This window comes from Chiroxiphia lanceolata, chromosome 20 (assembly GCF_009829145.1).
Source record: "Chiroxiphia lanceolata isolate bChiLan1 chromosome 20, bChiLan1.pri, whole genome shotgun sequence".
Taxonomy (NCBI): Eukaryota; Metazoa; Chordata; class Aves; order Passeriformes; family Pipridae; genus Chiroxiphia; species Chiroxiphia lanceolata.
The window spans coordinates 8,360,791-8,375,015 of NC_045656.1; the positions used below are offsets into that span (position 1 = coordinate 8,360,791).

Consider the following 14,225-nt stretch of genomic DNA (forward strand, 5'->3'; position numbering starts at 1 on the left):
GTCTCAGCTGTTCACATCAATCTTGTTTATTGCAATTCCAAATCCTCCCTCCTCAGCTCATTAACGTTCTCGGAGCAGACGTCTCTCTCACCATTGTATTTTGTAATTAGATTTTGATTTACTTTCAGAGGGAAGCAGCAGCACAATAGCCGTTAATTTATCCCAAGCCTTGCTCGATCTCCTCCGTGTCACAGGGTCAGACCTTGGCGTGCACCATCTGGTCTCCCCCCAGTATTTGGCTGCGTGTTGTTCCTGCACCGTCCCCCTTCTACTGAGGGGGTTCCCTTATGCACGAAGGGAAAGGAGCAGTGAGGGAGGGCAGGAAGAGGAGCCTTCGCTCAAGCTGAGCTTGAATCATAGGGACAGGCGTGAACCAGATTTAAATCGACAGGGCGAGGGAGCAGCCTGTTGTCTGCAGAGCCTGGGTGGCCCCTGGTGCTTGTAAACCCTTTAAGGCACGATGTAAAAGCTGCAGTTTAACATTGTGAGAGCGAGGACAGAGAGGTCCCCTGCAGCGCCGGGCCGAGGGAGCGGGGTGGTGGGAATGGCCGGGGATGTCTCGCCAGCCCGGAGCCGGTCTGTGTGGCAGAGCTGGAGGCAGAGCTGGGCAATGGGCTCTGCTGGTCCCTGCGGCCCTGGACCAAGGGCACTCTTCCACCCAAGTGCTGTTCGTGTGTTCCTCAGACAGACTTGATATTTCAGCCCTGGAATGAGAGACCAGAAAAAGCTGAGCTCACGCTGTAATGGATGTGCCCTCCAAAAGTGGGTTTTTAGAAAAGTGGCTTTACCCCTGATTCAGCAGAAAGCACCAGCCATCCACATCAGAAACATTTTGTTCATTTTGTTGCTGCTTCTCAGTTTTTGTACTGCCTTTGTCTGTCTGTCGCTGCTCAGGGTGGAAGCATGGATTGCAACATGAGCAGAGCCAATGTCTGCCCTCTGGACCTCCAGGCAGAGTCAGCTCAGTAACCTATGGAAGATGGAAGCGTGAGAGCTTTTATGGTCCAGTTTCACACAACAGCAGAGAAGTGCAGCCCCCAAAGAGGGTGGGAGGACCACTTTCCCACTGGCCAGGGCTCAGAGCACCGCGAGCAGTTGTGCTTTGTCTCTGCCAGCGTTAACTGCTGCAGCTCAGGATTTATGTTAGTGACTGAATGAGACCAGGACTGATAAATCAATCAGCACAACCAAAAATAGCGCCTGGCAGCTGTTGGAAGTGGGGGATCCCTTCCCCACCATTATGTGCAGAGCAGGAGGGGATTTCATCCACCTCGGCCGAGTGCCAGCCCTGCGCAGAGAGAGCCGTGGGCTGCTGGGGAGACCTCTCGTCTGACACCTTTATCTGGAAAAATTACTGCGGCTGTCTGCAAACTCCTCTCCAACGGGTGTCTCAGCCAGGCATTTCCCAGTCACCAGGGTGGGGGGAATAACCCAGCCAGGGCCAGTGTAGAGAGCAGCCTTGCAGCCAACACCGAGTGCTGCTGTGCGGCCCGACGTCTGGGGATCACCTCAGACCTCAACCATGAGTGATCCTTTAAAGCCTCTCCCAGCTGGTCGTGGATGGAGTTGTGGAGGGGAGCCCAGGGCAGTGGTTTCCAGGACAGCGTGGTGATGCTTTTGTGTAGGGATAAAGTTACCGGAGGAATCCGGTGACTCTGGTTTTTCCGCTGGATGGCTGCACTTAAACCACCTGCACGGGAGCCAGGGAAGTTTCTGTAAAGCTGGTCAGCCTGTTTGGTGTCTTGCAAGGGGCTGCATTTCCTTGCTGCTTCTCCAGCGGGTGTCCTGGGGTGAGCATGGAGTGTAGCAGGCGTGCAGCCTGAACCAGGAGCGAAGGGCGCTCCGAGAGGATCAGCTGCTTTCAGGCTGAATAGTCCGTAGATTATTTCCACATCTGTGTTAGCTTTGGCTTGATCCCACAGATTTGCAACAGCTGTTGGGAAGCGGAGCAGAGATCCCCTCTTTAAATGGATGATCAAATCCTTAGAGTGTGGAGTATGTTATTTCTATGTCATCCTCTTCACGGCAGGAAAAACAGCTTTTCAGAGTTGCTGAGGCAGCACTCTGCCCTGCTGCCTGAGCCATCATCCCATCAGCCTGCGGTCTCAGAGCAAGTTGTAATTTGCTTTCTGCATCCCACACCCAGCCTGACACAGGATCCTTTGTGAGGTGTGTGGTTGTGCAGGTACCTGTACTAGAGATGCCTTTTTTCTCCTGGATACCCCTTCCTGCATGGGCCACAACCAGTGGGCGTAAGCTGACGGGACCAAGGAGGAGCTCGTCCTTTTTCCAGAACCTGCATATGTGCAAACCCCTGCATTTTACCCTGAGAAAAACTAACCAGTTTGTCACAAGACAGGTTAGGTCATCCCCGGGTTCAGAGGCTTTAGGTGGAGATCAGATGTCCTTTCAGTTCAGGTGCAAAACAGTGGTGTAGCATGGGAATCCCACAGTGAGCTGCCTTATTCAAAAAGCCCAGCTAAAATGAACCAGCCCCTTTCCTATCAAGGTTCTGCTCTTTCAGGTCAGACCTGCAGTAAAAGGAGCCATCAGGCTTCCTTCAGAAGCGTCGGACAGGCTCTGGAAAGCTGAGTCTGGCTGACGAGAGCCGGGGCAGTGGGAATGGTGGTGGATCCTGGCGCTGGTCCTGCAGCGCGTGCGTTTCTCATTCCCCGTCAGCTTTTCTAGCGCACAGGAGAATCATCAAACCAAACTGCTCCCACTTTAAACAGCACATTCCTGTACAGAATTAATATGGCTGGTGCATGGAGACCACTAATTTCCAATTCCAGGCTTTTATAGCTAGGCTTAAAATGGCAACCCATTTCCAGTCCTCTTACGTGCAATTGTCGTGTTTGTTGGTGCTGTGTGATGGGTTTCAGTGATAACCCAGATGGCAAATCTGTTGCAAATAGGGAGTGCAGCTCAGCATGAGACTTGTTTTGGTGTTACCTGTGCTGGTGGGTTGTGTCTGGGAGCGGTGGCTGTTGCACAGTTGCAAGGTGAAACCTTTCAGTTTGGATTGCTTTTTCTTGCTCGTCCAAGGTGTGATTGAGTGTGACATGATGCTCCTTGGGTTCAAGCCTCTGAGCCCGGTGATGGACGTGCTCTCCCAGGAGCAGCAGTTGTCACATTGACCTCTTCTGATGCTTTTTGACCCTTCTGACACACACCTAGCTCTGTGCTTGCTTGAGGGTGTTTCTCCTGTGGGCTCTCACTGATGAGTTAGAAGTGGCAGCCCCCCGTTTTGTGGGGTCAGAGTGTCTGGATTGCAGATTACCTGTGCCATGGATGTCTGGGAAGCCAAGACCAGTGCCTGCAGTTTGGGTCCAGTGGGGCCTGGTGGCTTACACATCCTGAGAAGACCCAAGACCAGTTGTTGGCAGGAGTTGCCACGTGTGCTGGACCCCGTAGACTGACTGGAGCCAGCTGTGCCCCACTTGCTCTGGTGCTTTGAGCAGGCTTGGTTTGGTGTTATCCCCTTATCTGGGGAGTTCCAGCCCCATCCCGCTGAGCACTGTGAGTGGATGCAGTGTCTTGGCTCTGAAGTGCAGACCCTGCTGCTTCCCCAGCCAAGCAAAACTACCAGGACCCGCCGTGGTGCCCCAGGGGAGCTGCTTCTGTATACAAAGGACTTGGCAAAATGAAGTGTAATGTAAGCAACTATTTAAAGAGAGCGATCCGATTGCTAGTTGTAATTTCCTTATTGTTTGCAGCACCCTGTTAAATGCCTGTGATCCTTATAAAGGGTTTTTTCCCCACCCTTTAAACTTCACAGAAGTGGGTTTTACCTTCTGTGGTTTGAAAACCCTCATTGTGAGGGGCTGGTTTGCACTGAGTACAATTACTTTTTTCTTTTCATGCCCAAGGGCATTTGGTTTGAGAATCTATTGTGTATGAGTTGGCTTGTCCCAAGAAATATGTCTATTGGAAATGGAAGGCTGGTGGGTAGGACACAAAACCTCACCTCTCTCTAGGTCCTGGTGGATAGAGGTTGATAGAGTCTTCCTAGATCAGTGGTAACACTTTCTCTCAGACCCAAGAGCGTTATGCCAGCAACTCTTGAAAGCAGTCACTTATCCAGATACAGCTTCTATAGAAAGGTGTTGGAAGAAATATTTAATACAGTGACACTAAAACCTGAATGTGGATGTGACTTTCTCCCTCAGCTGGATCTCTGGTGAGGTCTGCACCTTGCATCCCATTCCTGCCCTCGTGGCCTGGTCCCCAGATCATTCCCGGCTCGGGAAATGGAATTGCATCTCTTTGCAAATCAGGGACAGGACAAATCAGTTGCAGAGTTGTGGCCTCTTCCTCTGGAAAAACACCTGGGTGTGGTTTCTGTGTGAGATACTGATGGAGGCAGCAGGATGTTGTGTGATGATTTCTCTGGCTCTCCTGCTGGCTGGCACTGGTGGTCCCTTTCTGTGCTTCTCCCATGGCTGGGTTTTATTTTCCAAACCAGAGCAAGTTGTAAACACACGGAGCCCGAGGGGCTTTGCAGAGCAGAGCTTGATGTTAGGGGAGGGTGGTGATTAATTTCCTTCCCCTCTGGCTCTTGGCTATGGTTTGGCTTTTTTGTTTGAGCATTTGATAACTCACCACTGGGCTGGTGAGGCTGGGAATGCTTGGAGAAATGTAAGGAAACGTGGTGATGGCAGCAGCTCCTCTGTGCCTGGTGGGGACACCAACTCCTGTGGCACGACCAGCCCACACCTGCAGGCTGGGCTGTGCCAGCAGCCGTCATCATCTTGTTCCTGCTCATCCCAAGGAGCTTCTGTGCACAAGTTAAGTCCCAAATTACCTTGTGCCAGAAGCACATATTGAGAAATGTCGACCCGGGACTGTGTGATACCCAGAGCACTCAGTCACCGACCTTGTGCAGAGCTGAGCTCGTTGCGGAACATAATGACCAGCAGACAGGACCATCCAGACCAGGATGCCCAAAATGTGGCCATCAGGCTGTGTGGCTTCTGCTCATAGCCCTTGGGGACCATTGTGAAGCTGGCAGTGCAGGATAGATGAGCTATGTGGCCCCCAGGCTGGTGTCAAACCCATTAATCAGCTCCTGGGAACAAACCTGGGAAGCCCCAGTTGCAGAAGAATAATTTTTTTGTGTGTTGACCTTACATTCAGCCTGGCTGTGTCTTGGCAGGGATTGCTGGTTTGTTTAATCAACACTGAAATGGGAGGGGAGGAAACAGCCAGGGAAGCATTACAAATTACTTCAGAGCAGTGGCATTAAAAGTATTTGTGCTTAGCGTGTCTTCTAAACAAAGACCTCAAAGCGCATGGCAAATATTAACCCCATTTTACTTGCAAAGAGGTAAATGCAGGAGGAGGGGAAGCTTTACCTGTGCTCACAGGCAGGTGTGAGACACATGGTGGTCTCACTTGAGCGACCAAGAGGATGGTGGTCATGGTGAGGGTCTCTGTGGGTGCTGGAGGTCCAGGATGGCCCAGCAGCTCTTCCTCACGTTCCTTGACACTCATTCCTGAAGCACCAGCTCTGTTTCTTTGCTCAGCTTTGACCTCTGTTCTAAAAGATGCAAATGCTCCAAAATCTTCCTCTTCAGGCTGCCAAGTTTACCTTTCTTATCTCCCCTCCCAATCTCTTTTACAGCTGAAGCTGTGGAACAAGTACAGAGTCTCCAACATTCCTTCCCTAATATTTATCGATGCCTCCACCGGGAAGGTGGTTTGCAGGAACGGCCTCCTGGTCATCCGAGATGACCCAGAAGGTAAGACTTGGAATCTCTTGGAAACATGGACACACTGCTGCCTTTTCATTTCAGTTCATTCTGAATTGCCTGGGGGGGAGGGAACAAAGAACTATTGTCATTAACTATTCAAAGCACTGTGCTATTTTCGGCGATAAATTTTCTGCACCCTTCCTGCCAGATCTTGTGTTTTGGTTTTGCTTCTTGAAAAGAACAAAGAATTTCCCTCCAGGATTTTTGTCTGGAGTGCTAATGAGGAAAAAGTTAGGCTAACTGAAGCATTCAGTTCGGATTTTTCCCTGATGGAGGCACGTGGACAGAGTGAGGGCCCAGACTTTCTATACCTTGGGAGCAAAATCCTTCCAGAATACTGAATGGGACTTCATCACTGACATCACACTCTGTTAGAGTGAATTTCCCATTACTTACAAATTAAACAGAGAAATGCCACCGTTCTCCCATGCTGAGGTTTACTGTGCTGGGAGTTGATATTAAATCCATCTTCTTCCAATTTGGAAAAACCAAAATGAGCAAAATGTGTGCCCTAACTCACAGACCCTGCAGAGATCCATCAGTCAACCGCTGTAGTTGTCCATCTACACATCTTACTGGCTCATTGTTTCTTCATGCAGCAAATACTGAGCGTGGTGACTGAGTCTTTAACTGAGTGGCAGGAGCTGTAGAGTAAGAACATGTTGTGGCCTGAGCCATCTGTGATGTTTCCTCCTCTCTGGCTGAACACATGGATTGATTGCTCTGGGAGCTGGCAGCAGATGATTCAGAGCGTGTGTTTGTGTGTACACACGCAGCTTGCTTTGGGGTACAAAGGGTTAGTGTAAGATTTTTTTATATATATATATATATATATATATATATATATATATGTATATGTATATATATATAAACACACCATCTTGTACATGTATATAGCGAAGGTTTTATAAATAACAAAAATACATGTATATACGTAAAAATACATGGTTAATGTCAGTATAAGGGACACAGTCTGACTGCATTCCTGAGCAGGTACCACCTTGCCCTCTGTTGGTAAAATAAATGCTGTTGATAAGGAAAAAATGCCTCATCAGGCACTAAACCAGAGCAGGCTTTATCAAGCCAAAGGTGCTGTGACTCAGGCTCAGGTGCAGCCTACCTGAGAGAAGGAGGTGACCCTGGCTGCAGTGCAGAGCTTGGCTCCCTCACCCTGGGGCAGGGATGACGTGGTGAGTTGCTCTGCATCCCCCATGCATGGGAATAAACCCTAGTGGGATTCCTTAGATAGGATCCTCTGTATTATTGCAGGAGGAGGGATGGTTTATCTAGTGGAACTTTCTGAGCCCGCAAAAGCTGCACGTGCATGTTACTGTCTCGTGTCTTCTTTCCACCCCTACCCTGACCCCTCCACAGGTCTGGAGTTCCCTTGGGGGCCAAAACCCTTCAGTGAAGTTGTTGCTGGGCCTCTGCTAAGGAACAACGGGCAGACACTGGACAGCAGTGCCCTGGAGGGCTCTCACGTCGGGGTCTATTTCTCTGCGCACTGGGTGAGTAGTGGGTGCTGTGCAGAGCACTTGGAGTGGGCTCAGGGAGGGTTGGTCAGACCCCGAGCTGGTTGGTGTTGAAGGGTTTGAGATGCTCTGGTCATTCAGCATTGCAGTGGCCCTGCCATCCTCAGCTGGCCCTTCAGAAGGGGAAATGATCAGATTTTAAATTCAGGAGGGGTTTTGTTGGTGCCTTAAAGACCGTAAGCCCCAGCCACGTTCAGAGCTGCTGCCTGGCACTCCAGCAAAGATGAGGTCACACCTGTTCATGGTCACTGTGTCACCTGGGCCTGCTGCATGTGGGTTTGGCCCTGAGGAGGAGACAGTGTCCTTATCCACGTGTTGTGTTTTGCAGTGCCCGCCGTGCCGAAGCCTCACAAGGGTCCTGGTTGAGTCCTACCGGAAAATCAAGGAGGCAGGCCAGAAGTTTGAGATCCTCTTCGTCAGTGCAGACAGGTGAGGCAGCACTAACACCCTGTGCAGGCACAGCTGGCTTGCCCCCAAGCTGTGAGCATTGTTGGCTTGATCTGTGGTGGAAATTTGATCTGGGGCAGAGCAGGCTGGCTCTGATGTCAGAAAGGCTGAGTCCTTTCCCTCTGCCCAGTGGTGAAGTGCAGAGGGGGCTCAGCAAGGGCAGCAGTGGGATGTGGAGCAGGTCTGTGTTTTACTTTGTGGCTCATGGCTCTGGGGTCTGAGGGATGCTCGAGCTGCTGCTGCCACCGTGGGTTGGCATTCAGATGCTCCAGAGAGTTTGAAATATTTTATTGGAAAAAAAATGCACCGTGGACCTCTTCTTGAGGGACTGGGGGTTTTGAATTTCCTCCGGCTCTCCCCAGGTTGTGTCTGCCAGCAGCACATACCGGTGGGCTTTGGTGGAAGGGATGAAGGGCTTTGCAGGCCAGGTTTTTAATGAGGAAAGAGCCTGGCAAGTGGAGAGGCTCTGCTCTGCATCCCATGCCCTGTTCCTCTTGCACAGGTCAGAGGAATCCTTCAACCAGTACTTCAGTGAGATGCCCTGGGTGGCTGTGCCCTACGCCGACGAGGCCAGGCGGTCGCGCCTGAACCGGCTCTATGGCATCCAAGGTAGGAAAGGCTACTCTGATTCACAGATCTCCTCTCCGCTCCTTCTGTTGAATATTTGTAATGTCTCCCCTTGTTTAACTAAACCAAGAAAGCAGCAAAGCAAAGCACAGTGCCCCAGGCAGAGCCGCTTCATGTTTCTGCTCTCCACAAACTCACATTCCTACCACCTGCCAGGCAGGCTGTTAGTTGAAACAGGACTTCCATAAACAGCCTAATTCTTCCTGGAAACTTGGAAGCTGTTTTTGGCTTGGATGTTTTTTGTCTAATTACCGATTTATTTATTTTTGCTTTTTCTTGAAGGTTCAAATTTCGTTTTCTTGCTGTTTTATGTAATGCAAAGGCAGGCCGTCATCCTGTGCAGGGGCTGAGGAAGATGGCATCTGGTTTATGTTAGTGACATGAATTACAGAAGAGAGAGTGTTTGATGTAAACCATGGCTTTGCTTTTACTGTACGTGCCAGTGCCAGAATTCCAGCAGCCCCAGCTGCTCGTAGGGGCAGGGAGAGACTCTGTCTGTCTGGGTGGCTTCAAAGAGTCACAAAGATGATAAAATCTCACAGCAGCCCTCCTGGGGACTGGCACCTTGTTCCTGAGTTGTTTAAGGTGACTGGCTCTCACAGTCTCATGTATGGACATACAGTTTGTCCCTGTGGTTAAAGGGTCTTGCTGCAATGTGGCTCTTTCTCATCCATTTCTGTGCAATGTCAGTCAGGTGGGTGCGGGCTGGCAGTGGTAATGTGATCTACAGGGAAGGGAGAGTGTAGCCAAAGGTGGCCAAGGGCTTGGGAAGAGTGACAGGAAAAATAATCCCTCCTTAGGATCCTCTCCGAGCACCCCTTCTGGCGTGAGCTCAGGTGCTGCTGCTCAGCTCTGTTCCCTGACCTTAAACCAAGAATAACTATTTACCTGCTTTAAATAGCCATCATTTTGCTGCTTAATTGCCTTCCCATGAGGCAGGAGCTTTCCAAATTCATCCGTCTTCTCCCCAGCCCATGCACAAGCCTCTGCAGTGCTGGTTTCGGCTGAGAGCCGCAGGACTGCTGCCAGTTTCACTGGGACTTTCTGTAAATAAGGTGTCCAGACATGGATACTTGAGCACCAGGCATGCTGTATCCTGGGAAACAGTGACAACAGCTTTGCCTCTAACTCCAGCCGCTGGCTTCTTAAAGGTATCTCTCTTTGCTGTGTGCTGACCTGAAGATGTAAATATTGGCTGTTCCCCTGCACCCCAACCCCTTCCCCTGCCCAGGGAGCTCCCTGTCACCTCTGAATCCCAGCTCTGTGCAGACTTTGGGATCGACTGTCTGCAATCAGGCTCTTCACACCAGCTGTAACAAAAGCTTCCTGCAAACAGAGCTGGATGTCGTGGGCTCCGCTCATCGCCACGGGTGGTTATTCCAGCAAAGTGAAAAATCAGACCTGTGTAATCTCATCTTCCTTTCCCCAGACAACTCTGATGCTGCCACACATCTTCAGAGTTCCCTTTGGAGCTGCTCCCTTGCACCAGTGAGAGCATGTAGCCTGTTCAGTGTCCAGGTTACCATCCTGGTGGTTGGGCTGTGAGCACAGCATGCACATGGTGAGGTTTTCCGCTGTTTTTTGAAGGCTGGGTACTGAAACAACAGAAGAGCTTGTCTTCCCTGTCTGCTTTAAGTTCCTGAGTGGTGGAAAGCAGCAAGAGAGTAAAATCTCGTGTTGTTTTAGTCCTGTGTTGGCCCCTACAGCATTCGAAAACTCAGTATAAAATGTAAGTTGAGTTATTGGCCTTTATTTGGGTTTACTTGAATGCCTCTATTCATAACTCACATGCAGTCAGAGGCTGTACTGCACCACCTCTAGTAAATTGCTTCTGGGTGTAGTTCTCAGGACTGTCCTGAGAAAGAGTCATGTCTTGTGTCATGGCTGCTTAGAAATAACTCCCTGTTGTGTGGGCAGCTCCTGGTCTGTGCAGTCCTGCCTTCGGTGAAGTCCCCTGGCCTCAGCTCTCCTTCCGATGGGATGAGAAGCAGGGATAAATTTTACGCTTAGTTAGGAATTGCCCCTTGTTCTGTATCTTATGAGATTCTTTTTGAGTTCCTGAATATTCCCCCTGGACTCCATGGTGCCTCTTTGGGATTTGCAATCCCTTCCAAAAACCATTGTTTCTCCTCTGCCCCACGCTTTAGCCCAGCCACCCACAGGTCACTCTCACAGCCCGGGTGGTGGGAGCAGCCTGGAAGTCACTGTTATGGGAGATTCCTGGAGCTTTCTTCTGAAAAGATGAAAAAAATAGCAATAAAACTCACCACCCATCCTGGTTTTGGTGTGGTTGGTTCACGTAGATCGTGATTTATGCACCCAGCAGACTTCATGCAGATGAGATTTCCATGTGGGATATGGGGTTTAACATATAAATATGTAAATGTCTTGCCAGGTTCGGTAACAAACCATTTGGCCCCTGTGTTTTCATAAAATGCTGGCCCCGTGGGAGCCAAATCCATTTTCTAATGCATAAAATCCAACCCAGCCCGTCTATGCTAATTCCCATCCAGGCTTATACAATATTCATTGCAGTGTCTGATCGCTGATTCTTCTTGATAAGTAAATTCTGGTGTTATGACTTAAGGCAATTACCAAAACCCCCAAAAGGCACTAAAATAACAAATAGTGGCTGGGATGAGCAGAGAGAGTGCTGGGGAGGGGGGGGGAAGTATTTGGGTTAGCAGGTATGAATGAGGTTAAAGGCAGTTTCCCTGGTCCTGCAGGTCTGTATCCCCTGAAAAGAGGATGTATTTGTTAGGGAAGTAGTAACAAAGGTCACCTGAAGGCTGATCCTATGGGATACAATCATGAGCCTGGTAAGGCTCTTTCCTGACCCCAGGGACTTGGACAGGGATGTGAATTACCTTAAAAATGACTCTGTTTTCTGATTCAGTTTTGTATTTGCAGTTGGAGGTTTAGTGGCTGGGTATTTGGGGAGGGGGGGTGTCTGCATATGCAAATCAGGTAAAATCTAAAGGAATGTTTTGAATAGTGCATGAAATCCTTGATAGCTGCAGAATCACAACAATCTGTGTCTAAATTGGGCCCTTAATTTTCCCAGATCAGCAAAGCTCATTTGACATCTCTGCCTGGTTGTGCTGTGTCATTCAGGCTGACTGATGACCTGAACTGGAGTCTCCAGAATGTCCCTCATGTATAATGGATGGAAAAGCAGGCATTTGGGTTGGGAATCATAAATGGATAGAGATCCAAACCATGTGGGATGCTGAGTACTGTGTGCTTCTGGCATCAGGAGTACCTTGTGCCTGTGAGGGCAGGGCCAGAGTGAGATTTCCCAATTCCATCCCGTCTGTTTAACCCATCCCTGCCCTGGAGCTACGTTGAATTACCAGCAGGTAATGAATAAGCCTTTTTGTGATACAAAATGGTTTTCTTGGCATACCCTTAGGATCTGCAAGCCCAGCCATTGGGTGGGTTCCTGCACTTCTGCTTAGCACCAGCCCAATGCTGTGCTCACAGCCCCAGCGCAGCAGCAGGAATGCCGGGCTGGAATGATGGGAATGTGGCCGCTGGCCCGGACCTGCAGGCGGGCTGGGACAGACAGATGGCTGTGTATTTCCTAGAGAAATGCCTAAAATTCAGAGGGCTTGTGAGTAACCCACTGTTGTACAAACATGGGAGCACAGAAGCCTGGCAGGGGCAAGGATGCTTAGTGCCCAGAGAATGGCTCTGCAGGGTATTCCTGAGGAATGAGCTTTAAAATGAACCTTTGGGTGAGGGCAGGAGGATTTGAGTTGTCTCAGTTTGCTGGTTGTGGTTTGGGGGAAGTTGCTGGTGAAGGAGATGCTGGATAGGAAGCAGGTTGAAGCCCGGGTGATGAGCAGAAAACAGCAGCACCTGACACTGACTCTGGTCACTTCACGTGTCCCTTGGGGCCTGATCCCAAACTCTCCCTTCTTCCTTCCTTGTGGGATGTTTCTCTGTCTGCCTGATGCCAGAGGAACGGTGTGCTTTCCAGATGAAGTCACCAATATGAGCCACTCCTGTTGACCCACCCGTGACTGTTTTGTGGCCGGAAAGCCGGTGCCTTATCAGATGGGATGGTCACCAGCTGGTGTCCACCCTGCCCCACTGCCAGCTCCTGTGTAAAAGCTCCTCCTTTATGGCAGGGCTTTCCAGCCCCATAGCTCAGGGCAAAATGCTGCTTTTTCCCAAGGGCTAGAACATAATTGGATGTCCTCCAAGCCCCGTCCTCCCCAGTGCCACAATCCTGTAGACCCTGGGCATTGCTGCTGTGGAAATGGCTGGGCCGTCAGTGCTGAGTGCTGGAGGGCTGTGGGGGTTCATGGAGGAGTCTGTGGCTGCTAAAATGCATGGTGTTCCTTCTGGGAAGGGACACACCCTGCTTCCTGGCTGCTGCTGTCTGTGATCCATGAGTGTTCCTGTGAACCCGGACCAGGCTTGTCCAGCAGCAGCTGCTAGGATGGGAGTGCACAAGTGGCACTTCTGCATGGCACTGTGCGAGAGGGAGCCTGGGAGGAGGGTCCCTGTGTGGTAGGGTGGGGTATGCATCCAGGAGCACCAGACAGCAGTGACCCCTGCCTGCACTTGGGCAGGGAGAGGCAGGCAATGCCAGAACCTATCTCTCTGCTTCCTGCTCTTGCTCCTGAATTGCAGTGCTCTGCTAGGACGGAAACAGGATCCAGGGAGCCTGATCCTCACACAGTGAGCTGTGGAGAGGCAGCAGCTCGCTGGGCTCCTGCCAGAGCTGGAGGCGATAGGAAAAGGCCTTTCTCCCCACGCCCTGTCGCTGGCCAGTTCATGCTCTGGCTGATCCCCCCTGTTTTTTTCCATCGCAGGCATCCCAACCCTCATCGTCCTGGACTCCAAGGGAGACGTGATCACGCGGCAGGGGCGGGTGGAGGTGCTGAACGACATCGAGTGCCGCGAGTTCCCCTGGCACCCCAAGCCCGTGCTGGAGCTGACGGACTCCAACGCTGTGCAGCTGAATGAGGGCCCCTGCCTCGTTCTCTTTGTAGGTATGGAGCTGTGACAGCAGAGCCTGTGCTCGGGAAGGGGGCTGGGCTACCTGCCAGCTCGGCTGGAGCTGGCCATGGGGCTGAGAACTTGCCTCTGGTGGTGACAGTGTCCGTGGGAAGGGACATCAGCCCATTTCCATCTTCGAGAGCAGCGCTGACGTGTCTGCAGAGGCCACAAGGGAGAGAGCTCCCTGTGGAAGACCCTCAGGACAGACACAGCCATGGGCTGCTGCAGCTCGCAGGGGTTTCCCAGAGCCTGCTGTGCCCGTGGATCTCCCACAGCTCCCATGCACCGACCCGAAGGATGTGATGAAGCAGCGATTGGCAGCGCAGAGGAGCTGTCATGTCAAAGGTGCAGTGGTGGCTGTGGACAGGAATGCTGATGAGGTGTTGGGGAGTATGAGAAATACTCCTGTCACAGCTGGTGGTGGTGGAGATGGGAAAAGCCTTTCTAGAACAGGGACTTGAGGCACACGTGACATTCCAGAGGAGGCAGAGGAAGTGTCTCTAGGAGGGATTATATCTCTCTGCTGGAAACCACATCTCGGGGCTGGAGTCCCTGTGCTGAACAGGGCTGTGACAGAGGAGCCTCTTTCATGTTCTCTGGTCCTTGATTTCCCCTGTGGGGCAATGGCTGCAGGACAGGGCAGGCTTTTTCCCAAAGTCCCTGTCTTTCTTCCAGTGCTAACTCACACGTGAAGTTAGAAACTGGCCTAGAGCTCATCTGAAGCACAGTTGGCTCTTTCCTCATCGCTTCTCTGCTAGCAATGGACAGGTAAATCAGGCAAGGGCATGGCTGGGATGAGCTGTGCTGCAGGCTGAGCCCCAGGTGGGCAGCAGAGAGGTGCACACAGCATGCCCTT

General features: G+C 51.1%; 1 protein-coding gene across 1 annotated transcript in view; it reads left to right on the forward strand.

Moving 5' to 3' along the window:
- The window catches only part of NXN (nucleoredoxin), a 49,058-nt gene that overhangs the window by 29,665 nt on the left and 5,168 nt on the right, over positions 1 to 14,225 (forward strand). The window contains exons 2-6 of the mRNA XM_032707713.1: positions 5,624 to 5,741; positions 7,128 to 7,261; positions 7,614 to 7,714; positions 8,235 to 8,341; positions 13,183 to 13,362. Coding sequence (XP_032563604.1) covers positions 5,624 to 5,741; positions 7,128 to 7,261; positions 7,614 to 7,714; positions 8,235 to 8,341; positions 13,183 to 13,362 — 640 coding nt within the window. The remainder of the gene's footprint in view (positions 1 to 5,623; positions 5,742 to 7,127; positions 7,262 to 7,613; positions 7,715 to 8,234; positions 8,342 to 13,182; positions 13,363 to 14,225) is intronic.